General features: G+C 42.5%; 1 protein-coding gene across 48 annotated transcripts in view; it reads left to right on the plus strand.

Annotated features, from left to right (window-relative positions):
- Positions 1 to 2,792: 2,792 nt before the first annotated feature.
- LOC110496692 (uncharacterized) overlaps positions 2,793 to 27,135 on the plus strand; it is a 92,542-nt gene continuing 68,199 nt past the window's right edge. For 21 of the 48 annotated variants that reach the window (XM_036953502.2, XM_036953505.2, XM_036953508.2 and 18 more), the window contains exon 1: positions 2,807 to 3,238. In XM_036953502.2, the coding sequence (XP_036809397.2) occupies positions 3,172 to 3,238 (67 nt within the window). In that variant the 5' untranslated portion in view covers positions 2,807 to 3,171. Of the gene's footprint in view, positions 3,239 to 27,135 lie in introns of all 48 variants that reach the window. The other 27 variants (XM_036953511.2, XM_090209330.1, XM_090209329.1 and 24 more) reach the window with 6 other exon arrangements.

A 27,135-nucleotide genomic window follows, 5' to 3' on the forward strand; every position in this document is an offset into this window, starting at 1 on the left:
CACCATCTTAATGGTGTATTTAATCCTCCCCTAACACAATTCATCTGGGTGGTGTATTTCATCTCCCCTAACACCATCTTGATGGTGTATTTAATCCTCCCCTAACACAATTCATCTGGGTGGTGTATTTCATCTCCCCTAACACCATCTTGATGGTGTATTTAATCCTCCCCTAACACAATTCATCTGGGTGTATTTCATCTCCCCTAACACCATCTTGATGGTGTATTTCATCTCCCCTAACACAATTCATCTGGGTGGTGTATTTCATCTCCCCTAACACCATCTTAATGGTGTATTTAATCCTCCCCATAACACAATTCATCTGGGTGGTGTATTTCATCTCCCCTAACACCATCTTAATGGTGTATTTAATCCTCCCCTAACACAATTCATCTGGGTGTATTTCATCTCCCCTAACACCATCTTGATGGTGTATTTAATCCTCCCCTAACACAATTCATCTGGGTGGTGTATTTCATCTCCCCTAACACCATCTTAATGGTGTATTTAATCCTCCCCTAACACAATTCATCTGGGTGTATTTCATCTCCCCTAACACCATCTTGATGGTGTATTTAATCCTCCCCTAACACAATTCATCTTGATGGATTCTCTTACTTTCTCGTGTTCTTTTTATTTCTCATGTGTTTTTGTTCTACCTTGTTATTTTTAGTGTTACATTGATATTGATTACTGCATTGTTGGGTTTGATGAATTGTTCAGCAGTCTTAATGCTTGGGGGTAGAAGCTGTTAAGGAGCCTTTTGGACCTAGACTTGGCGCTCCGGTACCGCTTGCCGTGCAGTAGCAGAGAGAACAGTCTATGACTTGGGTGACTGGAGTCTTTGACAATTTTTTGGGCCTTCCTCTGACACCGCCTATTATATAGGTCCTGGATGTCAGGAAGCTTGGCCCCAGTGATGTACTAGGCCGTACACATTACCCTCTGTAGCGCCTTACGGTTAGATGCCGAGCAGTTGCCATACCAGGCGGCGATGTAACCGGTCGGGATGCTCTCGATGGTGTAGAACTTCTTGAGGATCTGGGGACCCATGCCAAATCTTTTCAGTCTCCTGAGGGTGAAAAGGTGCTGTCGTGCCCTCTTCACAACTTTCTTGGTGTGTTTGGACCATGATAGTTTGTTGAGATGTTGCCCTTAGTTCCGATTCTCAAGCTTGTAAACAATTTCTGGAATATTTGTATTGCTGTACTGCGCTAAGTGGGTCATGCATTTTTTATTTGTGTCTCAACACCCAGAAATGCATTTTGCCTGTATTCAAAGCATTCTGACATGAACTGTCCCTATTCTCCGAGTTTGCAGGGGTTTAGCAGAAGAATGTATCTGCAGCGGTTTAGCAGAGTCTACTTGCTGCATGGTGTTGATGCAAAATGCAGAATGTTTTACAAAGGCGAAGAGAAGGTGAATCTCTATACTTTTAGTAATAGTAATCCTGTGTACGTACTGGTTTATGATTTTACACTAGAATACTGCCATACATCATGTACATCTAACAGGTAATATCAATATCAATCTGCACAGTTTATAAGAGACAAATCCTACCAATGAGGCTGGGGACACTTTTCTTTGTGTGTGTTTTTTTGTTGTTGAATTTTACCTCTTTTTCCCCAGCTACTATCTTGTCTCATCGCTACAACTCCCGTACGGGCTCAGGAGAGACGTAGGTTGAAAGTCATGCGTCCTCTGATACACAACCCAACCAAGCCGCACTGCTTCTGAACACAGCGCGCATCCAACCCGGAAGCCAGCTGCACCAATGTGTCGGAGGAAACACTGTGCACCTGGCAACCTTGGTTAGCGCGCACTGCGCCGGCCAAACCCCTCCCGGTCGCGGCCGGTTACGACAGAGCTGGGGTCACTCGATGTAAAAATGTATGCATGCACGACTGAGTCGCTTTGGATAAAAGCATCTGGTAAATGACATATAGTATTATTTATTATATTACTGTATGAGACATGGATGTACAGAGAGATACTTTATGATGAAGATTATCTTGAAACATCTGTAATTGACCTCATTTTGAATTAAACGTGTTGTAAAAGGGCAAGTGGTTGGAACCCTGCCGCCCCAGGGGAGCCTAGTGTGCTTTAGTAGGGCTACACCTAGTCGCAAAAGTAAGTGTATCCAGTAGAAGTTCCACTCTGTGTATTGTGTCTTTGTGTAACAGGGCTGTTCCAGCTCTAACTCACTCACCCGGCCTTACCTAAATGGAAAATAGACACCAGACTTCCACCTCTGACTGCAGGATAAATGCATTAATTCTTAACGATCTTGTCATGGTGTCAAACTACAGGCTGAATGAATTAAAACAGAAATGATTCACGTGAGACTATTCGTTCCATCCATTGATTGCCTCACATAAAAAATAAAGAGGAACCCAAATTAGAAAACATGCAGGTCCAACTGCAACGGGCAGCTTATCTGAATTCAAGAGATCGTGTTAAGAACCCTCTTTTGATGAATGACATGTTAATAATGCTGCATTAAACTGTTATTATGGCTATAGCACAGATGTCTGTGGGCTCCTTAGATAGATATATTGCTTTGAGTGTTCAGCGTGTGTATCTGATGGCTGCAACCATTTCTAACAGGGGGATCATTGTTTTGCAAGTTCGATATATTCTCCCATTTCCCCCGTCAAACCATATACTCTAAGTGTACAAAAATGCAACTGTAAATCAATTATCGAGACGGGTTAAACATTTGGTAACATTTTGTCAGTTAAATTATTCTGATCAATAGGTGCACAGGGTTTTGCTTAACCCCCGGTAAGATAGATGGTACAGTCAATCAGAGAGGCAGGCAGCGGCTGTCGGGTGCAGATATTCGACAAGCAGTCCTATTGCTACGATCAAGTCTCTGCCTAGCTCGGACTTTTCCTTTGGTCAACTCTGTTGATATTAATGTGTCATACAATATGTTCCGACAGTGACAGGGTCTGTAGTTCAAGAGTAAATAAGAGAGACGTACATAGACTACTTGTCATCGTGATTTTTCTGTCTAGTTATTCTATCATTTGATTCCCCTACCGTTCCCTCTTGGATCTACGAAGAGCATGTTGGTGATCTGAGTATACAGAGAGTTTTTCTCCTGTCCTTCGATATATTTGAGGAATGACTGCAACTGGAAAGGGACTGACAATCGCTTGAATGGAAAAAATGGAATACAACGATCTTGAGAAAAAAATTGAGGAGAAACTGACATTAACAGATACATGTAAGTTATTTTATACTCGCCACCATAGGACACATTAGCCACACTTAATGCGGTGCTAAAGGATCAAATTAACAATACAATATATTTCAACAGTGAATGCTTGGAGTAAATGTGTTGGTATTCATGGACGTGTTGATTAAATCTGTGTGCCTGCGCATGCCAAAGCATTATGTTTGATCTGTCCAATCAAAATCAACAGGACACAATTTGAATAGACATTAACATAAACATGAATAAATAAAAAAAACAATAAAAAAAACATAATTCATATCTTATTGATTGATACCCTACTATTCCTATCAGACATTTTTTTCACCAAAGCATCAATGCCGGTTTTTTGTTGCCTTTTGGCCACCTGCTCTCCCGATTAAATGACCAGAAAGATGCATGTTCAATATAGTGCAAAATGCCCTGACATCGTTCCTTGGCCAGAGAGCTGGGAAATACTGCGACCTATATGTAATTCTTTATTACCATCCAATACCAATGAACCAATCCAGCACCAGGCACAACAAACAATGCCGTTTTCAAATTAACCTGACTTTGGAAATCTGCTGGTGTCTCTACAGTGTCCAGTTGCTGTCAGCGTCAAACCCTATACCTCAACATAGATTACCATAGCAGACCAGCACCTTGGTAACAAACAATAATATTCCACCAGTAAACCTGGCCCATGCAGTCGGTTAGCTCTGGTCCAAGGCCTAGTGCACGTTCGCCCTGGACCAGAGCTAGCAGTGGTCTGGCCTGGTCTGATTACACCCTCTAGTCATGAACCAGCTGATAGCAGTGGTCTGGCCTGGTCTGATTACACCCTCTAGTCATGAACCAGCTGATAGCAGTGGTCTGGCCTGGTCTGATTACACCCTCTAGTCATGAACCAGCTGATAGCAGTGGTCTGGCCTGGTCTGATTACACCCTCTAGTCATGAACCAGCTGATAGCAGTGGTCTGGCCTGGTCTGATTACACCCTCTAGTCATGAACCAGCTGATAGCAGTGGTCTGGTCTGATTACACCCTCTAGTCATGAACCAGCTGATAGCAGTGGTCTGGCCTGGTCTGATTACACCCTCTAGTCATGAACCAGCTGATAGCAGTGGTCTGGCCTGGTCTGATTACACCCTCTAGTCATGAACCAGCTGATGGCTGTTATCTTGGCTATCATAATGTGTTTGAATGGTGATTTGATGGTGTGAACAATAGGCTAACATATTGGGATGTACAGTGTTGTATTCCTCTAGTCTTGTGGATGGTTTGGTCACTGGAGGCTGGTAAGGGTAACCCTGCTCTTCCTCTTGATGAGGAAGGCAGGCACTTGATGGAGGCAGAACCGCTGTGCTGCAGCTCTTCATCATTCCAGAAGCACAGTACTACTGACCTCCAGCACTGTGACAGGAGAACCCTGTTTCTCTTGTCCTGTGTTTGATTTGACCTCCAGCACTGTGACAGGAGAACCCTGTTTCTCTTGTCCTGTGGCTGGTGTATGATTTGACCTCCAGCACTGTGACAGGAGAACCCTGTTTCTCTTGTCCCGTGGCTGGTGTTTGATTTGACCTCCAGCACTGTGACAGGAGAACCCTGTTTCTCTTGTCCCGTGGCTGGTGTTTGATTTGATCTCCAGCACTGTGACAGGAGAACCCTGTTTATCTTGTCCTGTGGCTGGTGTTTGATTTGACCTCCAGCACTGTGACAGGAGAACCCTGTTTCTCACGCTGCTTTTATGATAGTTTACCTTTCCTGTGGAATAGGTTTGCTCTGCTCTATGCAGACAGACAGTCAGACAGACAGAGAAAGAGACAGACAGACAGGCAGAGACAGAGACAGACAGACACTTTATATGGAATAGGCGGCCATTTAGGACGCGACCCTATTGCAGTTAGACTCTCCCCTTGACCCCCTGTCATCTCTCTAGGAGCAGTGCCATGATGCCGGGTAGACTGGAGAGGGACACTGACTGTAGAGGGACACTGACTGTAGAGGGACACTGAGACACTGACTGTAGAGGGACACTGACTGGAGAGGGACACTGACTGTAGAGGGACGCTGACTGTAGAGGGACACTGAGACACTGACTGGAGAGGGACACTGACTGGAGAGGGACACTGACTGGAGAGGGACACTGACTGGAGAGGGACATTGACTGTAGAGGGACACTGACTGTAGAGGGACACTGACTGTAGAGGGACACTGACTGGAGAGGGACACAGACACTGACTGTAGAGGGACACTTCAGGGATAGGGTTAGCTATGTGAAGCCCCGGGGGCTAGAGGGCCACCATGACACTGAGACAGAGAGACAAGCACCAGAGTCCTCTTGTAAGAGCAACATTAGTGGCTTTGTAGTTGAGGCAGCCATGAGACTAAGCCCCTCCAAGAAGCTCTGTTTGCAGCTCACAAAAGGGTTACATCCCGAATGGCCCCCTATTCCCTCTATAGTACACTACTTTTGACTGGAGCCCTATGGACCTTGGTCAGAGGTAGTGCACTGTAAAAGGAATAGGGTGGTATTTGGGACCACAAAAGGAATGGCAGTGAGGCACCCGTTTCCTCGTCAAGACAATGAATCAGCTTTTGTTTAATGCAGACAGAAAGTGTTTTTGAACATGTGTGGTATTGTATATGATATCACTGAAATCCCGAGGACTGGCAGTATACTGCAAGTGTTTGTAAGTCTGTTCCGTGGTATATAAGGCCTACTATCAGTCACGATCTGAACTGACAAAAGTTTTTATGTTTCAAAATACGCCTTGTTGAAGATTTTATTTATCTTCTTGGTTGCAAATTTGTTTTTTAAACTGGAGAACTTTGAATAGAGCTCCAAGACAATAGAGCTTCTCTTCTGTGGAAGTAATCATGGGACGCGGACTGACGTGGACCCTCTTCCACTCTCTCAAAGTTTTCCTGATGCAATGTTCCTGGCCCACATTCAAGATCACAGTTGGCCTGGAAATGTAGTGTGTGTCCCAAATCATACCCTATCCCCTACATAGAGCACTTCTTTTGACCAGAGCTCTATGGGCTCTGGTCCAAAGTAGTGCACTATATAGGAATAGGATACCATTTGGGACTCAGAAGTAGATTTTGGCTTCAGCACGACCCCCCCCCCCCCCACACCACCCCCACCACAGAAGTTCCCTCATTCTCTCTCATTAAAACAGTTGAAAAACAAATTGTTTTTGATGACAAAAACATTTGTTTTTCAACTGTAATACACATGATTAAGATAACATTGTGCATACCGTGTTGTGATTACCTTGTATTTAGCCTACAGCGTCCATTACATTTACTGCTAAGAGAGGGGCTGAATTAGAGGGGTAGACTGACTACGGAAAATAACAAAGTACCTTCTCTCATTTCTCCTTTAGTCAGACATGTTGAAATTCTCAGTTTCAGTTTTGTCTCCTATTGGCAGGGGTACTGTGTGTTTGTGCATTCGGGAGAGGAGGGGTTGGGATGGGTGTGGAAGGGCCATGTTAGAATGTGAGGTATTATTTCTCCAGAGGCCCATATCTGCTGCGAGCGAGCAGGGGGGAGTGACGGGTCAGGAGGGTAGCTAGGGATGTTATTGTGGCATTAGCTGGGTCAGTAGGCGTCTGAGAAGGGAGGGAGGTGTCTGTTTCTCAGGCAGACAGATCTGGGCTCAGCTTCCTAAAAAACATCTTAAAGCGATACTTCAGGATTTTGGCAATGAAGCCCTTTATCTCCTTCCTCAGAGTCAGACGAACTTGTGGAAAACATTTGTATGTCTCCGTGTCCAGTTTGAAGGAAGTTGCTTACTAGCTTTAGCGCACTTGCTAACTGGCATTAGTGTAATGACTCATTAGTGACTCATTAGTGACTCATTAGTGTAATGACGTCAGCAGATGTCACAAAGTGCTGTACAGAAACCGAGCCTAAAACTCCAAACAGCAAGCAATGCAGATGTAGAAACACGGCTAAGGCTAAGTTCATAGGATCAATGTTACATCTCAGAGCTGTTTCCCAAAACCATTGTTACTAAAGTTGCACTTGAAAACGCTTGTTATCTACCGACTGACTGCCTCAGACCACTTAGAACAGCTAAGTGTTTCGTTAGATACAGGCCTACATAGAATATATCTGCTAAACATAGAATCAAGATGTCTGTTTCTCTGCGACCGAACTAAGCTGACTATAAATACAAAGTTGACAATGTCATTGGAATTGTTACAAACAAGGATAAAACAATGTTTGAAATGAAAACCCATATGACCAAATTTAAAAGATAATTAACAGTACAGGCCACACAGGCATATAACTAAATAATATTGAAATAAATGTCATGTTCATTCAATTGAGATCTATATTATTATACAGTGCCTTGCGAAAGTATTCGGCCCCCTTGAACTTTGCGACCTTTTGCCACATTTCAGGCTTCAAACATAAAGATATAAAACTGTATTTTTTTGTGAAGAATCAACAACAAGTGGGACACAATCCTGAAGTGGAACGACATTTATTGGATATTTCAAACTTTTTTAACAAATCAAAAACTGAAAAATTGGGCGTGCAAAATTATTCAGCCCCCTTAAGTTAATACTTTGTAGCGCCACCTTTTGCTGCGATTACAGCTGTAAGTCGCTTGGGGTATGTCTCTATCAGTTTTGCACATCGAGAGACTGAAATGTTTTCCCATTCCTCCTTGCAAAACAGCTCGAGCTCAGTGAGGTTGGATGGAGAGCATTTGTGAACAGCAGTTTTCAGTTCTTTCCACAGATTCTCAATTGGATTCAGGTCTGGACTTTGACTTGGCCATTCTAACACCTGGATATGTTTATTTTTGAACCATTCCATTGTAGATTTTACTTTATGTTTTGGATCATTGTCTTGTTGGAAGACAAATCTCCGTCCCAGTCTCAGGTCTTTTGCAGACTCCATCAGGTTTTCTTCCAGAATGGTCCTGTATTTGGCTCCATCCATCTTCCCATCAATTTTAACCATCTTCCCTGTCCCTGCTGAAGAAAAGCAGGCCCAAACCATGATGCTGCCACCACCATGTTTGACAGTGGGGATGGTGTGTTCAGCTGTGTTGCTTTTACGCCAAACATAACGTTTTGCATTGTTGCCAAAAAGTTCAATTTTGGTTTCATCTGACCAGAGCACCTTCTTCCACATGTTTGGTGTGTCTCCCAGGTGGCTTGTGGCAAACTTTAAACGACACTTTTTATGGATATCTTTAAGAAATGGCTTTCTTCTTGCCACTCTTCCATAAAGGCCAGATTTGTGCAATATGCGACTGATTGTTGTCCTATGGACAGAGTCTCCCACCTCAGCTGTAGATCTCTGCAGTTCATCCAGAGTGATCATGGGCCTCTTGGCAGCATCTCTGATCAGTCTTCTCCTTGTATGAGCTGAAAGTTTAGAGGGACGGCCAGGTCTTGGTAGATTTGCAGTGGTCTGATACTCCTTCCATTTCAATATTATCGTTTGCACAGTGCTCCTTGGGATGTTTAAAGCTTGGGAAATCTTTTTGTATCCAAATCCGGCTTTAAACTTCTTCACAACAGTATCTTTGACCTGCCTGGTGTGTTCCTTGTTTTTCATGATGCTCTCTGCGCTTTTAACGGACCTCTGAGACTATCACAGTGCAGGTGCATTTATACGGAGACTTGATTACACACAGGTGGATTGTATTTATCATCATTAGTCATTTAGGTCAACATTGGATCATTCAGAGATCCTCACTGAACTTCTGGAGAGAGTTTGCTGCACTGAAAGTAAAGGGGCTGAATAATTTTGCACGCCCAATTTTTCAGTTTTTGATTTGTTAAAAAAGTTTGAAATATCCAATAAATGTTGTTCCACTTCATGATTGTGTCCCACTTGTTGTTGATTCTTCACAAAAAAAATACAGTTTTATATCTTTATGTTTGAAGCCTGAAATGTGGCAAAAGTTCGCAAAGTTCAAAGGGGCCGAATATTTTCGCAAGGCACTGTATATATATTTTTTTAAGTAAATATTTTCTTAATTCTATTTCTTGGACTGCATTGTCGGTTAAGGGCTTGTAAGTAATCATTTCACGGTAAGGTTGTATTCGACGCATGTGAGAAATAAACTACGTTTTGATTGGATTATTTTGCTAATTGTAGGCTACTGTCTGTCATTTCTGCCTCAATATATTTCATGGTGTGTAGCAACATGATGTGCCAAAGCTTCAATTTACACATCCTTATTCAGGAGATTTATATTAGAATAAGTCCCCTCAATATTTGCCGCCAATGATAATAATATCTTTCTAGGAGCTGATGCGTCGTCAGTATTGTGGAATAATTATAATGTTAAGGTAAGATTTGAATGGTAATAGCTGATCCGAGAGCATCGCTGCCTCTTTCTTTCTTCTTCTCTCGATCCTATAAGTATGTCTCCATGACGCACTTAGTGGACATTCTCTCTGCTGGTGTTTTGAGAAACGCATGTTACGTCTTCGGCCGTTGCAGGAACGACGCATCGTTAAAACCCTTCCGAAGCTAAAGTTCCATTGCTATCGGGAAACCGAGCCCAGAGCGCTCCACGTCAGCGAGCAGTAGCAGCCACATACACACACTCACCGTGCAGCTCAAGCTGGTATAAATCAGGGCCATGGTCACTGACCTCTCCCACAGGAACTAGAGGAAGAGCTCCATCCTGTAGTGCATAGAGACATCCTGTAGTGTATAGAGACAGACGAGGTCATCGCCTTAGAGGACGTCCCAAATGGCACCCTATTCCTTATTGGGTCCTCGTCAAAAGTAGGTTACTATGTAAGGAATAGGGTGCTATTTGGGATAGTAACCTATCCAGAGACGGGCTCACGTTTCCGCTCCCATTGTAAAACACTGAAGTCATTGATGACTAACGTAAGATTCTAATGTCTGTTTTCAATTACTGAGGAATCCTACTCATGTCTCTAGGCCTCTCATATTTTCCACAGAGATCAATTTTACTGTGTCAAAACATTATATTACACGTATAGGAAGGGAGAAACAATGGAATTCTGTGACAGAAATAGTTATATCTAGGATTGCATAGCTACTGGCAATTTACCAAAGTTACTAAAATATTCAGTAATTTTGTCATGGATTGGTAATTAACTGAAAATCTATCTTAATTTTGGTAATTTATGCTTGAATAACTTTAACAAAATGTATTCATATACTTCGGTGTCTGTATTGTCCATGAGTTTCTAGTAGATAGACCATATGGTTCAAGAGTATTTAGCCTAATTAATGAAAAAAAACATCTACAGTGAGGGAAAAAAGTATTTGATCCCCTGCTGATTTTGTACATTTGCCCACTGACAAAGAAATTATCAACAAGATTGTAACAAGATTGTAGACCTACAGAAGGCTGTAATGGGCTACAAGACCATCGCCAAGCAGCTTGGTGAGAAGGTGACAACAGTTGGTGCGATTATTCGCAAATGGAAGAAACACAAAATAACTATCAATCTCCCTCAGCCTGGGGCTCCATGCAAGTTCTCACCTCGTGGAGTTTCAATAATCATGAGAATGGTGAGGAATCAGCCCAGAACTACATGGGAGGATCTTGTCAATGATCTCAAGGCAGCTGGGATCAAATAAAATTGTATTTGTCACATACACATGGTTAGCAGATGTTAATGCGAGTGTAGCGAAATGCTTGTGCTTCTAGTTCCGACAATGCAGTAATAGTCACCAAGAAAACAATTGGTAACACACTGTGCCATGAAGGACTGAAATCCTGCAGCGCCCGCAAGGTCCCCCTGCTCAAGAAAGCACATATACATGCCCGTCCGAAGTTGTCCTCTGAATCATTCAGATGTTCATTGGCAAACTGGGTGAAAGTGTTGTGGTCAGATGAGACCAAAATGTGGCTCTTTGGCATCAACTCAACTCGCCGTGTTTGGAGGGGGAGGAATGCTACCTATGACCCCAAGAACACCATCCCCACCGTCAAACATGGAGGTGGAAACATGCTTTGGGGGTGTTTTTCTGCTAAGGGGACAGGACAACTTCACCGCATCAAAGGGACGATGGACGGAGCCATGTGCCGTCAAATCTTGGGTGAGAACCTCCTTCCCTCAGCCAGGGCATTGAAAATGGGTCGTGGATGGGTATTCCAGCATGACAATGACCCCAAACACACGGCCAAGGCAACAAAGGAGTGTCTCAAGAAGAGGCACATTAAGGTCCTGGAGTGGCCTAGACAGTCTCCAAACCGTAATCCCATAGAAAATATGTTGAGGGAGCTGAAGGTTCGAGTTGCCAAATGTCAGCCTCAACCTTAATGACTTGGAGAAGATCTGCAAAGAGGAGTGGGACAAAATCCCTCCTGAGATGTGTGCAAACCTGGTGGCCAACTACAAGAAACGTCTGATCTCTGTGATTGCCAACAAGGGTTTTGCCACCAAGTACTAAGTCATGTTTTGCAGAGGGGTCAAATACTTATTTCCCTCATTAAAATGCAAATCAATTTATAACATTTCTGACATGCTTTTTTCTGGATTTTTTTGTTGTTATTCTGTCTGACTATAAGTTTCTATCTGCAAAAAGAGGAGATGATTGGCTTTGAAGTTACAAACCCTTATTGGTTTGAGTTTGAGTTTATTTTTTATTTTTACAGGGACAGTGCACATTAATCAACGTTTCAGTAAAAGTGCCGGTTTTAGCCAGCCGGCTAATTTTCAACCGCAGTCCCTGGGCAGGTTATTAAAAACATTTACAATATAGACAATAGCAGCATAGAACAAGCAAGACATAGCAACATAGGACAAGCAAGACATAGCATACAGACAGAGCAACATAGGACAAGCAACACGTAGCATACAGACAGAGCAACATAAAACAAAAAGCAGCAAGACAAAATTCATAAAAGCAACAAAGTGTTTCCACACCTCACAAGCTACAGACAACAGACAACATGGAAAGCGGCAACACACAGCTAGGGACCATGTTCACAAATCTGATTGACCTTTAGCCATGTCTTCAAGCATTTTGTGAAAGTGTGATATGTGGTGCAGTTATGTGTGTCTGATGGCAGTGTATTCCAGACATGGGAAGCTCTCACAGAGAATGCAGATTTACTAAAAGTGCTTTTCCTTAGGGGAACTATACAGTCACCTCTCATGGCAGACCTTGTGGATCTGCTGCCATATGTCTGGGTTTTCTGTTTAACAAAAATATTGAGTGGAGGGGGAGCCAGGCCATTAAGGATCTTGAATACAAGACATGCGTCGGTGTATTGCACAAGATTTTCCCAACTCAAGAGCTCATGCTTTCTAAGAATGTGACAATGATGATGGCTATTGGGCTTCCTATCAAGCACTTTGAGAGCCTGTTTGTAGACAGACTGAATAGGTCTTAATGTTGTACAGCAAGCTTGGGCCCAACTAGTCAAGCAGTATGTGAAGTGGGGGAGTATCATAGATTTGAAGTACAGTTTTGCTACCTCTGTAGTCAAACTATTTCGTATAAATCGGAAATGAGCTAGGTTGAATTTGGTTATTTGAATTACCTTTTTCACATGCTTTTTAAAAGAGAGGTTGGAATCAAGTATGATGCCAAGGTACTTAAAATCGTTTGAATGGTGTCAGGTATTTCTATATTTTATTCTTCTGAACTTAGCAACATGAATTGGGGTATTAAGACTTCTATATAGGTAGAGCACATTGAATAGAACAAGGCTATGTCAATAATAACATTTGGACATAAATGCAGATACAACCTCATAGTTCCAAGCTCTCGATTTCATGCTGAAACCCTCATATTAAACACCAATGGGATTCGCTAAGTTGGTGGTTTATGTTTAGGATATTACAGCTTTTTTCATTCTATTTGTAATAAATCATGTTTCCTGAGGGAACCGTGAATAATGATGCGTGAGAAAGTTAGACGCAAAAAAATTCTACCCTCTCCTGTTATTGTAATTGTGAGAGGCTAGCAAAAGGGGGGGTAAAGTACGGCCCACCGGGCACTTCAATCCAGCCTGCGAGACCACAACATTTTTTACATTTGTATTATTATATATATTTTTTGCCCCTTTTTTCTCCCCAATTTTGTGGTATCCAATTGGTAGATACAGTCTTATCCCATCGCTGCAACTCCCATACGGACTCGGGAGAGGCGAAGGTCGAGAGCCGTGTGTCCTCCGTTGAATTTCAAAATCCCGATGTGGCCCTCGAGCCAAAACGTTTGCCCACCCCTGGTCTAGCATGTCTTGGGGGTATGATATTTGGCATCTGTAACTTTCTCAGTCATTATTTATTTAACGATTCATTTGGGATTATCCGTTTGGGATTATCCGTAACCATGGTAGCATCCACATTCATGTAGAAGTGTTTAGAAACATATTCTTATTTACAATAAATAACTCCAAAACGATACCGTACATTATTTACCATTCATTTCTATTGGGCACAAAATAATCTGAAACACAACCAAAACAAACAGCCCTGGTTTAATACACCACACTGTAACATAAACAAACAGCCCTGGTTTAATACACCACACTGTAACCTAAACATCAGCCCTGGTTTAATACACCACATTGTAGCCTAAACATCAGCCCTTGTCTAACACACCACACTGTAACCTAAACATCAGCCCTGGTTTAATACAACACACTGTAACATAAACAAACAGCCCTGGTTTAATACAACACACTGTAACCTAAACATCAGCCCTGGTTTAATACACCACATTGTAGCCTAAACATCAGCCCTTGTCTAACACACCACACTGTAACCTAAACATCAGCCCTGGTTTAATACAACACACTGTAACCTAAACATCAGCCCTGGTTTAATACACCACACTGTAACCTAAACATCAGCCCTGGTCTAACACACCACACTGTAACCTAAACATCAGCCCTGGTTTAATACAACACACTGTAACCTAAACATCAGCCCTGGTTTAATACAACACACTGTAGCCTAAACATCAGCCCTTGTCTAATACAAAAAAATAATAACACTGTAACCTAAACATCAGCCCTGGTTTAATACAACACACTGTAACCTAAACATCAGCCCTGGTTTAATACAACACACTGTAGCCTAAACATCAGCCCTTGTCTAATACAAAAAAATAATAATACTGTAGCCTAAACATCAGCCCTGGTCTAACACACCACACTGTAGCCTAAACATCAGCCCTGGTCTAATACACCACACTGTAGCCTAAACATCAGCCCTGGTCTAACACACCACACTGTAGCCTAAACATCAGCCCTGGTCTAACACACCACACTGTAGCCTAAACATCAGCCCTGGTCTAACACACCACACTGTAGCCTAAACATCAGCCCTGTTCAATTACACCACACTGTAGTCTAAACATCAGCCCTGGTCTAACACACCACACTGTAGCCTAAACATCAGCCCTGGTCTAACACAATACACTGTAGCCTAAACATCAGCCCTGGTCTAACACACCACACTGTAGCCTAAACATCAGCCCTGGTCTAATACACCACACTGTAGCCTAAACATCAGCCCTGGTCTAACACACCACACTGTAGCCTAAACATCAGCCCTGGTCTAACACACCACACTGTAGCCTAAACATCAGCCCTGGTCTAACACACCACACTGTAGCCTAAACATCAGCCCTGGTCTAACACACCACACTGTAGCCTAAACATCATCTGCATAACACCATCTTGATAAGCAACTCGGGTGTGTTTCTGGGTTGGATCAAAAGCCTGCATACCACTCTCCAGGTGGAGGGTTGACCACATGTGTTTTATACAGTAGCCTAACAGTGTAGTTATTCTCATTTGTGAGGGGTTAAGTGCCTTGATCAAGGACACAAAGGCAGGAGATAGTAGGCCTACATGGGATCAGAAACCAGCAGCCTTCTGCTATGCTGACCTTTTCATGTACGCTACATAGACTCCACCAATTATCGGTCATGGAAATATGGTTAAAAGTCGTGGAAAAGTCATGGAATTCCATCTGTCAAAATGCGTATGAACCCTTAACAGACCTCTGAATAATCAGAGGTCTCTATAGCATAATGCATAATGCCGTTTGATCATTTCTGTGAAGGACTTGGAAAAAGACAACTCCTGCACCTCTTTCATCCAAGTCAAACACGGGTTATTCTATTATTATTTGTATTATTTGTCATTTTTTAAATCATTTTTTTATCCCCAATTTCGATCTTGTCTCATCGCTGCAATTCCCCAATATGCTCGGGTGGCGAAGGTTGAGTCTCGAGTCCCCCGAAACATGTCTCGCCAAACTGCGCTTCTTAACACCCGACCGCTTAACCCGGAACCCAGCCGCACTAATGTGTCGGAAGAAACACCGTTCAACTGATGACCAAGGCCAGCCTGCAAGTGCCCGGCCCGCCACAAGGAGTCGCTAGAGCTCGATGAGTCAAGTAAAGCTCCTCCCGGCCAAACCCTCCTTTAACCCGTAGATGCTGGGCCAATTGTGCACTGCCCTATGGGACTCCCGGTCACAGCCAGTTGTGACACAGCCCGCGATCGAACCCCGGTCTGTAGTGACACCTCTAGCACCACTCGGGAGGCCCAAGCACTGGTTATTCTATTGGTAAACTTGGAAAGTTCCAGTACCCTCGCTTTGCCACCTTAGCTGCGTCACTCCCATGATCACTCCCAGAGGCTTGAATTAGACACGAGCCACTCTTTCCGACAAACAAAATAGCACAAGACAACAAAACATGGTAAGAATGTAAGAAATGTTCTTGCCTTGGATTTGAATATAAGAGCTCCCCTTGAGCCGAAAATGGCCATCAGTGGCAGTGATGTCGAGAAGACTGTTGAATATGAGGAAAACCTTTCATGTCTGACTATGAGCTATGTTAAAATGCTATTGTTTTTAACTGTAAAATATTGCCTCATCCGTTATCCCTTTCTTACCCAAAGATCCAATTTTATTGAAATGCTTCTTTACAGATGAAAAGAAAACAGAAAACAGTCATGAGTTTAACATTATATGCCAGTTGGAGGGTTGTAGTCGATGCCTCAACTCTGCTTTGTGACGACTAGGATTTCCTTTGTAGCCAATTCAATATTCGGTACGTAAGAAATACAGCTACAGTGCCTTCGGGTGGTATTCCTACCCCTTGACTTATTCCACATTTTGTTGTGTTGCAGCCTGAATTTAAAATGGATTACATTTATGTTTGGATTTGTCACCCATCTACACGCAGTAACCTATAATGACAAAATGAAAATGTTTTTTTATTTTTTTAAATATGAGCAAATTTATTGTAAATTAAATACAGAAACATTGATGGAATATGTTTCTAAGTTACAAAAGGCATTTGGTTGATTTTAACAGAGAAAGGTGTGTGTGTTCGATTCTGTTTTTAAAACTGTGAAACTGCATCACAGATTTAGATCGAGTTAAAAGCAGGATGTGTGTAATTCGAGGTAGCAGGAAAAAGGGGGTCACAATGTGAATAATTAAGATGGAAAGACAATGGCTAACAAGACAATGCGTTTTTATCTAGTCCATGCTTCTCATGTTAATTTGCTTTTAAAGTGTGGTTACATGCATATTTATGCAGATTACTCACTAATTAGAGTTGCTAAACACACAGTATAGCGTTTTAATATGCATGGTTTAATTTGAGCTACTGTTGAAGCATAGGCCTAGTTATTGGATATTTTTGTTATTCTCATAGTTTCATATTTCTCCATTTTTTGTCCTTGTTTTGTTAGAACAATATTCAATCTATTGTAGTTTCATTCAATCTTCACTTCTGCCTGAGTTTTTTTACTTGTATTAAGTGACTTTAGGTCCTTGAAAAGCGCAATATAAATATAATGTATTATCATTATTATCATCTGGATCCAGATCCAGGAAGTGAGGTCATCCATCATATTCATAATAGTGCCTGTTGAATCTGTCAGTTAGTAAGGTCCCTCTCTGACTAGCTATTATTGTATTACAACCAGACCAGAGGCACTTTCTTTCCTCTCTTCTTCTCTTCTTCAGCAGCACACAGTTTTACAGTACATGTCCCCGGGGCAGGATTGTCACACCGTTAAAGTTTACTTTGGTCATTTTGATACAATTTAATCCATTTTATGTGTTAAGTACTTGATTTCTTCCTGGTAGGATGGCATCTGTCCACCTTTTGCATTAAACTTGAATAGACTTTGTTACAAGCAGATTGCTGCATTGCTTGTATGTAATGTTTAACACACCTACTGATTTAAATAGCAGTATGCCTGAACATGGGTGAAATACTTCATTGATCTACACAAGTTAATCTGATTTAACAGGTTTTTTTTTACCCACTCAATCAATATACAGTGCCTTCGGAAAGTATTCAGACCCCTTGACTTTTTCCACATTTTGTTGCGTAACAACCTTATTCCAAAATGGATTAAAACATGTTTTTTTTTCATCAATCTACACACAATACCCCATATTAACTCCATATTAACTCCATATTAACTCCATATTGACCCCATATTAACTCCATATTGACCCCATATTAACTCCATATTGACCCCATATTAACTCCATATTGACCCCATATTAACTCCATATTGACCCCATATTAACTCCATATTGACCCCATATTAACTCCATATTGACCCCATATTAACTCCATATTGACCCCATATTAACTCCATATTAACTCCATATTGACCCCATATTAACTCCATATTAACTCCATATTGACCCCATATTAACTCCATATTAACTCCATATTGACCCCATATTAACTCCATATTAACTCCATATTAACCCCATATTAACTCCATATTGACCCCATATTAACCCCATATTAACTCCATATTGACCCCATATTGACCCCATATTGACAAAGCGAAAAAAGTTTTTAACATTTTTTTTTGCTAATGTATAAAACATTTAAAATATACATTTTTTATTTATTTTTGTGATAAAAAACAATTGAATCCATTTTAGAATAAAGCTGTAACGTAACAAAAAAACTAAGAAAAGTCAAAAGGGGTCTGAATACTTTTCCGAATGCTGTATAGTATAGTCCACAATTATATTAGAGCTCTGTAGTGTTGTGGGTGAACAGCGAGTATAGGAGGGGACTAAGCACACACCCCTGAGGGGGCCCCAGTGTTGAGAGTTAGCGTGGTGGAGGTGATGTTGCCTACCCTTACCACCTGGTGGCGGCCCGTCAGGAAGTCCAGGATCCAGTTGCAGAGGACGGTGTTCCGTCCCATGGTCTTAAGCATTGGTGACGAGCTTTGAGGGGACAATGGTGTTGAACTTTGAGCTGTAGTCAATGAACAGCGTTCTTACACAGGTATTCATTCCTCTTATCTAGGTGGGTGAGGGCAGTGTGGAGTGCAATTGAGATTGCGTTGTCTATGGATCTGTTGGGGCGGTTTGCAAATTTGAGTGGGTCTCAAGGGTGTCTGGGATAATGGAGTTGATGTGTGCCATAACCAGTCTTTCAAAGCTCTTCATGATTACAGATGTCAGGGCAGTAGTCATTGTGGCATGAAGCCTTAGAGTTCTTAGAAACAGGAATGATGGTGGTCAGTTAAAGACGTGAGGATTACAGACTGGGACAAGGAGAGGTTGAAAATTCCAGTAAATATGCCTGCCGGTTGATCTGTGCATGCTCTGAGAACGCACCCTGGGATACCGTACTGCCCTGAGGCCTTGCGAGGGATGTGCTCTGATTAAAGATAATATCCCTGGTCCTTGCATCCTTTATTTTTCAAGCAGAACCAGAGGAGAGAAGCAGGCAGACTACACCTCTGATACAGGGATCTACTGTAACCACTATCGCAGATGATCCTGAAATACATGTGATAATCATGACAGGTACACAAAGAAAAAAATGGCCACCACACAATTTTCTTCTTCATAGCGCATTCGTGTCTAATACACCATTTTCTCCATAACTAATTCCATTTTCTATTTGACCTTTTTATTTAATTTAAGGGTAAGGGTTAGCTTAAGTAGTTCCTAATTAGCTAAAATGCTAAAGTTGTCCATCATGTGATTCAGACATGCAATGTTTAGGTTGCTAGACCTTCACGTTATATGCAACAATACGTCAACAACAACAACAACAACAACCACAGAGACGCAAAAAAATGGACAAGTAATTTGTGTTTATTTCACAACCGTTTGTGATAGTGGGTTGACCGTAACAGGGCTTCCTTTCGTTCCGTCGGTCCATAACTCAATCGATTACCTTCTCTATCTCTATAGTGACGCCACACTGTTTTTCCATTACAATGATTGAACCGTGACTGATTGCCTACCTGCCGAGGCTAAGTTGGCCTCCTGTGTCTCTGTGGTTTTGTATGCGTCCCAAATGGCACCCTATTCCCTATATAGTGCACTACTTTTAACCAGAGCTGAATGGGCCCTGGTAAAAAAAAAGGAGTGCACTACATAGGGAATGGAGTGTCATTTGGGACGTAGACTTTCTCTTTCCTTCCCGTCACGTCTTTTCCCTGGCAGCATCAGGAACAAGGTCACCTCCTGTCACCTCCTGTCTGTTCCAGGAAAACAGTGAAACACTCGCCGGCTGCCTCCTCTGCCTCTCTCCTCCACTGTCCTCTGTCCTCCACTCTCATCCTCTGTCCTCCACTCTCCTCCTCTGTCCTCCACTCTCCTCCTCGGTCCTCCACTGTCCTCAATTCTCCTCCTGTGTCCTCCTCTCTCCTCCACTGTCCTCTGTCCTCCACTGTCATCCTCTCTCCTCCTCTGTCCTCCTCTGTCCTCCTCTCTCCTCCTCTCTCCTCCACTGTCCTCCACTGTCCTCCTCTCTCCTCTGTCCTCCTCTCTCCTCCACTGTCCTCTGTCCTCCTCTGTCCTCCACTGTCCTCCTCTCTCCTCCTGTCCTCCTCTCTCCTCCACTGTCCTCCTCTCTCCTCCTCTGTCCTCCTCTCTCCTCCACTGTCCTCTGTCCTCCTCTCTCCTCCTCTGTCCCCCACTGTCCTCCTCTCTCCTCCACTGTCCTCCTCTCTCCTCCACTTTTCTCTGTCATCCTCTCTCCTCCACTGTCCTCTGTCCTCCACTGTCCTCCTCTCTCCTCCTCTGTCCTCCTCTGTCCTCCACTGTCCTCTGTCCTCCACTGTCCTCCTCTGTGCTCCTCTCTCCTCCTCTGTCCCCCACTGTCCTCCTCTCTCCTCCTCTGTCCTCCTCTTTCCTCCACTGTCCTCTGTCCTCCACTGGCCTCCACTGTCATCCTCTCTCCTCCTCTGTCCTCCATTTTTTTTCCTGCAGAGATAACTTTTAGATCTGATCAGTTCCGCTGTGAATCATATGGGCTCTGCTGTGTTGTGTTGTGCTGTTGTTGTGTTGACCCTTGACTCACTTCCCCCTCAGGCTTGTGCTGCTCTTTATACCCAACGACAGCCTTGTCAATTCAACATGGCTATGGTTTTAAACACACACTCTGTTAATAGTTGTGTTTAGTTTCTCCCTCTTGAATTAATTGAACGTCAGTTCTTAAGTAGGGTCCTCTCATCTGGGTAATTAGTGTTGACTATCTGTCAGATGTCTTAAAGCATCTCAGTGGTCTATGTTAATATCATTAATCACTGCTTTTTATTAGGTCAAATACATGAATACTTTTGCATAAAGATGGAACACTTTGATAAAGTACTGATTGAATCATACTTGACTCCAAAGTTAGGTTGAGACAACACTGTGTCATACTTGACTAACTACTACCTAGTACGGTTGAGATAGCAGTGTGTGCAGTTAGGTTGAGACAACACTGTGTCATACTTGACTAACTACTACCTAGTACGGTTGAGACAGCAGTGTGTGAAGTTAGGTTGAGACAACACTGTGTGATCAGCCATGTTGAGCAGTGAGACTGGCATGCCCTGCTGGCTTCACTTGATACCATTAAACATGCCCCCCGTCACCTTTCACTCTCTACGCTCTGCCAAGCCACCATCACTCTGCTAGCTCTGCTCTCTGCTAGCTCTGCTCTCTGCTAGCTCTGCTCTCTGCTAGCTCTGCTCTCTGCTAGCTCTGCTCTCTGCTAGCTCTGCTCTCTGCTAGCTCTGCTCTCTGCTAGCTCTGTTCTCTGCTAGCTCTGTTCTCTGCTCTGCTCTCTACAGTATTCCCTACTTAGTCCCAAAACACAGCAGTGTCAGCAGTCATTACTCTGGCAGCAGCAGCTTTAGCTAGTTTCCATGAAGCAGCATAGCTAATGAGTATTGACTGTGTTTATGAGATCTAAATAAATGTTTCTCACTGTTTCTCATTGCCCAGGGATGTGCTTGCCTGGCTACTAGTGATAGGTGGAAAACATCGATACAGTTACAAATCGTGATATTATTTTGGGATGATATTATAATCAATATTTCACGCCAAGTATCGATTTAGTAGTATCGCCAAGTATCGATTTAGTAGTATCGCCAAGTATCGATTTAGTAGTATCGCCAAGTATCGATTTAGTAGTATCGCCAAGTATCGATTTAGTAGTATCGCCAAGTATCGATTTAGTAGTATCGCCAAGTATCGACACTAGGTAGCGTTAGCTAACGCTAGTCAGTTGTCCCTGCTCCAAAACTCTGGTATTTTTCATCCTATAGCTTGTTCTCCATCTCCTTTTTCAATAGTGAGACACCATGTTTTCAGAACTTTTATTTCCCAGACTGATCAAAACTCTCTTCTCATGACTCTCTCTTGTCTCTCTGCAGCAGACATATAGTGAGCAACATGTTTGGAACGTCAAATCGCAATAGAATTGCAGGATCGAATTGCAATAAATACAGAATCATGAGAATTGCAATGCATGTTGTATCGGCACCCAAGTATCATGATAATATCGTATCGTGAGGTCCCTGGCAATTCCCGATAGGTTGGGCCTGAACCAGAACACGTGGATTATTTTCATGATTACTACTACTTGGGCAAACTTAGGCAGGAAATGCCAACAACAAACAGTGATCTATCGTATTAGTACATTAAAAAACAAATAATGAAAGAAAAGCATTGTAATTTAGAATTTTCTAAAGTTAGTGTGGGAGAGGTGGAATACGTATTGTTATCGATCAATAATGACTAACCTCCTGGCATTGACAACTTAGATGAAAAGTTACTGAGGATGGTACTGACTCTATGGCCACTCCTATTTGTCATGTCTTTAATTTGAGTCTAGAGGAAGGTGTTTAACCTCAGGCCTGGAGGGAAGCAAAAGTTATTCCGCTACCCTATCATCTTGTTGCCAGCTCTTTGCAAACTGTTGGAAAAAATTGTGTTTGAACAAATACAATGCTATTTTTCTGTAAACAAATTGACAACGGACTTTCAGCATGCTTATTGACAAGGGCACTCAACATGCACTGACAGAAATGACTGATGATTGGTTGAAAGAAATTGATAAGAAAAAGATTGTGGGAGCTGTACATTTAGATGTTAGTGCAGCCTTTGATATTATTGATATTATTGACCATATCCTGTTGTTGAGAACTTATATTTGATGGATTTTCAACCTCTGCCATATCGTGGATTCAGAGCTAAAGATCTAATAGAACTCAGAGGGTTTTCTTTAATGGAAGCCTCTCTAATGTCAAACAAGTAAGTTGTGGTGTACCGCAGGGCAGCTCTCTTGGCCCTCTACTCTTTTCAATTTTAACCAATGACCTGCCACTGGCATTAAACAAAGCCTGTGTGTCCACGATTCAACAATATACGTGTCAGCAACCACAGCTAATAAAGTCACTGAAACTCTTAACAGTCAGTTTTCGAATGGGTGGCCAGTAATAAACTGGTCCTGAACATCTCTTTTTATTTACCGTTATTTAACTAGGCAAGTCAGTTAAGAACAAATTATTATTTTCAATGACTGCCTAGGAACAGTCATCACAGTCAACATCTCTAAAACTAAGAGCATTGTATTTGGTACAAATAATTGCCTAAGCTCTAGACCTCAGCTGAATCTGGTAATGAATGTTGTGGCTGAACAAGTGGAGGAGACTAAATTACTTGGTGTTATCTTATATTGTAAACTGTCAATGTCAAAACATATAGATTGAATGGTTGTAAAGACAGGGAGAGGTCTATAATAAAGAGATGCTCTGCTTTTTTGACACCACACTCCACAAAGCAAGTCCTCCAGTCATGTGGTCAAATGCTGCAAAGAAAGACCTAGTTCATCTGCAGCTGGCCCAGAACGGAGCGGCACGTCTTGCTCTTCGTTGTAATCAGAGGACTAATACAAATACTTTGCATGCCAGTCTGTCTTGGCTAAGAGTTGAGGAGAGACTGACTGCATCACTTCTTCATTTGATAAGAAACGTGTAGAAAATTCCAAATTGTTTGCATAGTCTACTTACACACAGCTCTGACACACACACTTGCCACCAGGGGTCGTTTCACAGTCCCCAAATCCAGAACAAATTCATGAAAGCGTACAGTATTATATAGAGCCAGTATTGCATGGCACTCCCTTCCATCTCAAATGAACAGCAAACCTGGTTTAAAAAATAAATAAAGCAACACCTCACAGCACAATGCCTCTCCCCTATTGGACCTAGACAGTTTGTGTATTGATATTTTATGTGTTCCATTTATAAAAAATATATGTTGTTCTGTTGTTCTGAGCTGCTCTTGTCTATTAATGTTCTGTATTGTGTAATGTTTCATGATCTGTGTGGACTCCAGGAAGAGTAGCTGCTTCTTTCGCAACAGCTAATGGGGATCCTAATGAAATACCAAATAAAGTGGCGGTTTGAAAATTCGTCATTGGCTTTGATACTCTGATTGGTTATCGACGATCCAATCGCTGACGACTTTGTTTTGTACAACGCCCCCTGTGCCTCTGGTCACCACAAGCAACTTCAATGATGGCAGTCTCAGATGGAAGTATGTACAGTGGTGAACGACAGGGCAGCGGAGCAATTCGTCAGGCTAGGGATGTGCTGCCCACATGGCCTGTTCTATTAGTTAGAACTTTGAAGTGGCTGTGATGAGCCGTGGCATGTGTTCTTGCATAGTGTCACATACTTAGCACGTTTTGGTATTGCACATGTATCACAGCTTTGTATCTCACATGATTTACTGTACTTGGTATGATGCACAGCACGTGCTGTACACCCACATCTCAAGCTTTTATTCTGTTGTCAAACACGCACGCATGCATGCATACACACACACACACACACACACACACACACAGTACCGGTCAAAAGTTTGGACACCTACTCATTCAAGGGTTTTTCTTTATTTTTACTATTTTCTACATTATAGAATAATAGTGAAGACATTACAACTATGAAATAACACGTATGGAATCATGTAGTAACTGTTAAACAAATCAAAATATATTTTATATTTGAGATTATTCAAAGTAGCCACCCTTTGCCTTGATGACAGCTTTGCACACTCTTGGCATTCTCTCTACCAGCTTCAACTAGAATGCTTTTCAAACAGTCTTGAAGGAGTTTCCACATATGCTCAGCACTTGTTGCCTGCTTTTCCTTCACTCTGCGGTCTAACTCATCCCAAACCATCTGAATTGGTTGAGATCGGGTGATTGTGGAGGCCAGGTCATCTGATGCAGCACTCCATCACTCTCCATCTTGGTCAAATAGCCCTTACACAGCCTGGAGGTGTGTTGGGTCATTGTCCTGTTGAAAAACAAATGATAGTCCCACTAAGCTCAAACCAGATGGGATGGCGTATCGCTGCAGAATGCTGTGGTAACCAAGCTTGTTAAGTGTGCCTTGAATTCTAAATAAATCAATGACAGTGTCACCAGCAAAGCACCATCACACCACCTCCTCCATGCTTCACGGTGGGAACCACACATGCGGAGATCATCCATTCACCTACTCTGTGTCTCACAAAGACACGGCGGTTGAAACTAAAAATCTCAAATTTGGACTTGTCAGAACCAAAGGACAGATTTCCACCAGTCTAATGCTCATGTTTCTTGGCCCAAGCAAGTCTCTTCTTCTTATTGGTGTCCTTAATTAGATGTTTCTTTGCAGCAATTAGACCATGAATGCCTGATTCACGCAGTCTCCTCTGAACAGTTGATGTTGAGACTAGAGGTCGACCGTTTATGATTTTTCAACGCCGATACCGATTATTGGAGAACCATAAAAGCCGATGTCGATTAATCGGCCGATTTTTAATTTATTTGTAATAATAACAATTACAACAATACTGAATGAACACTTAATTTTAACTTAATATAATACATCAATAAAATCTATTTAGCCTCAAGTAAATAATGAAACATGTTCAATTTGGTTTAAATAATGCAAAAACAAAGTGTTGGAGAAGAAAGTAAAAGTGCAATATGTTCCATGTAAAATATGTGCCATGTAAGAAAGCTAATTCCTTGCTCAGAACATGTGAAAGCTGGTGGTTCCTTTTAACACGAGTCTTCAATATTCCCAGGTAAGACATTTTAGGTTGTAGTTATTATAGGAATTATAGGACTATTTCTCTCTATACCATTTGTATTTCATTAACCTTTGACTATTGGATGTTCTTATAGTCATTTTAGTATTGCCAGTGTAACAGTATAGCTTCCGTCCCTCTCCGCACTCCTCCCTGGGCTCGAACCAGTAACACAACGACAATTAGCGCCCGCTAACTAGCTAGCCATTTCACTTCGGTTACACAAGCCTCATCTCGGGAGTTGATAGGCTTGAAGTCATAAACTGTGCAATGCTTGACGCACAACGAAGAGCTGCTGGCAAAACGCACGAAAGTGCTGTTTGAATGAATGTTTACGTGCCTGCTTCTGCCTACCACCGCTCAGTCAGATACTTGCATGCTAAGTCAGATTATATGCAACGCAGGACACGCTAGATAATATCGAGTAATATCATCAACCATGTGTAGTTAACTAGTGATTATGATTGATTGTTTTTTACAAGATAAGTTTAATGCTAGCTAGCAGCTTACCTTGGTCTACTGCATTCGCGTAACTCCTTGTGGAGTGCAACGAGAGAGAGGCAGGTCGTTATTCCGTTGGACTAGTTAACTGTAAGGTTGCGAGATTGTCTGTCTGTCTGTCCGTCCGTCCGTCCGTCCGTCCGAGGAGCCATGCAGAGGCGTCTTAGGGCAGGGCCCTGATCTCCCATTCAGCATGCTCATTCACAATACGGCTAACGTTGTTTATATGAAAACAAATAGAAGGTAGTTGGAGCAACTGCTCCGCAATGCCACCCAGGACACGGTAGCATGTCAGCAGGAATTGTGTGTCTGCTGAATGATGTGAATGTGAGAATAGACAAATCTGTAGATTTTTATGTAAAGACGCAGTATATCTCCCCCTCTTTCTTTTCCTCGTTCTCTTAAACATCAACAAATTCAAAATCCTATTATTTCTATCCAGTGTTATGTTCATGCAGGTACTCTTGTTTTCATTCCCATCATGCCCTGCACTAATGACAGCCCCTCTATGGAGGAAGTATGACATTATGATGAGGTCATGGTCTGTCAGCCTCCACGGTCTGGTCTGTCAGCCTCCACGGTCTGGTCTGTCAGCCTCCACGGTCTGGTCTGTCAGCCTCCACGGTCTGGTCTGTCAGCCTCCACGGTCTGGTCTGTCAGCCTCCAAGGTCTGGTCTGTCAGGGTCTGTCAGCCTCCACGGTCTGGTCTGTCAGCCTCCACGGTCTGGTCTGTCAGCCTCCATGGCTCCTATACAGTCACGATAACCAGTCTATTTTCTGAGACGCTGGCCCTGTCTACATGCCACGACAGCCATCTTGTATTGTTTGCCAACACTTCTGTCACTTTGATTCTAATCATACTGGTGACTACAGAATGGGGAGAAAATGCTGAGTCATTGATGATCCATTTCTGATGAATGCTTTGCTTTACATTGTCTGTCTGTGTGACTGGGTAACTAAGTTCACACTGGCTCAAAGCCTCGGTGGAGTCAGCCATCGTTCCAGAGGAGGACACGTTCTGTAGCCAGCGCTCGTCTACAGTTTCCTGTTATAGTTGTTTTC

Source organism: Oncorhynchus mykiss, chromosome 18, assembly GCF_057628025.1.
Source record: "Oncorhynchus mykiss isolate SJ-2025 chromosome 18, ASM5762802v1, whole genome shotgun sequence".
NCBI lineage: Eukaryota > Metazoa > Chordata > Actinopteri > Salmoniformes > Salmonidae > Oncorhynchus > Oncorhynchus mykiss.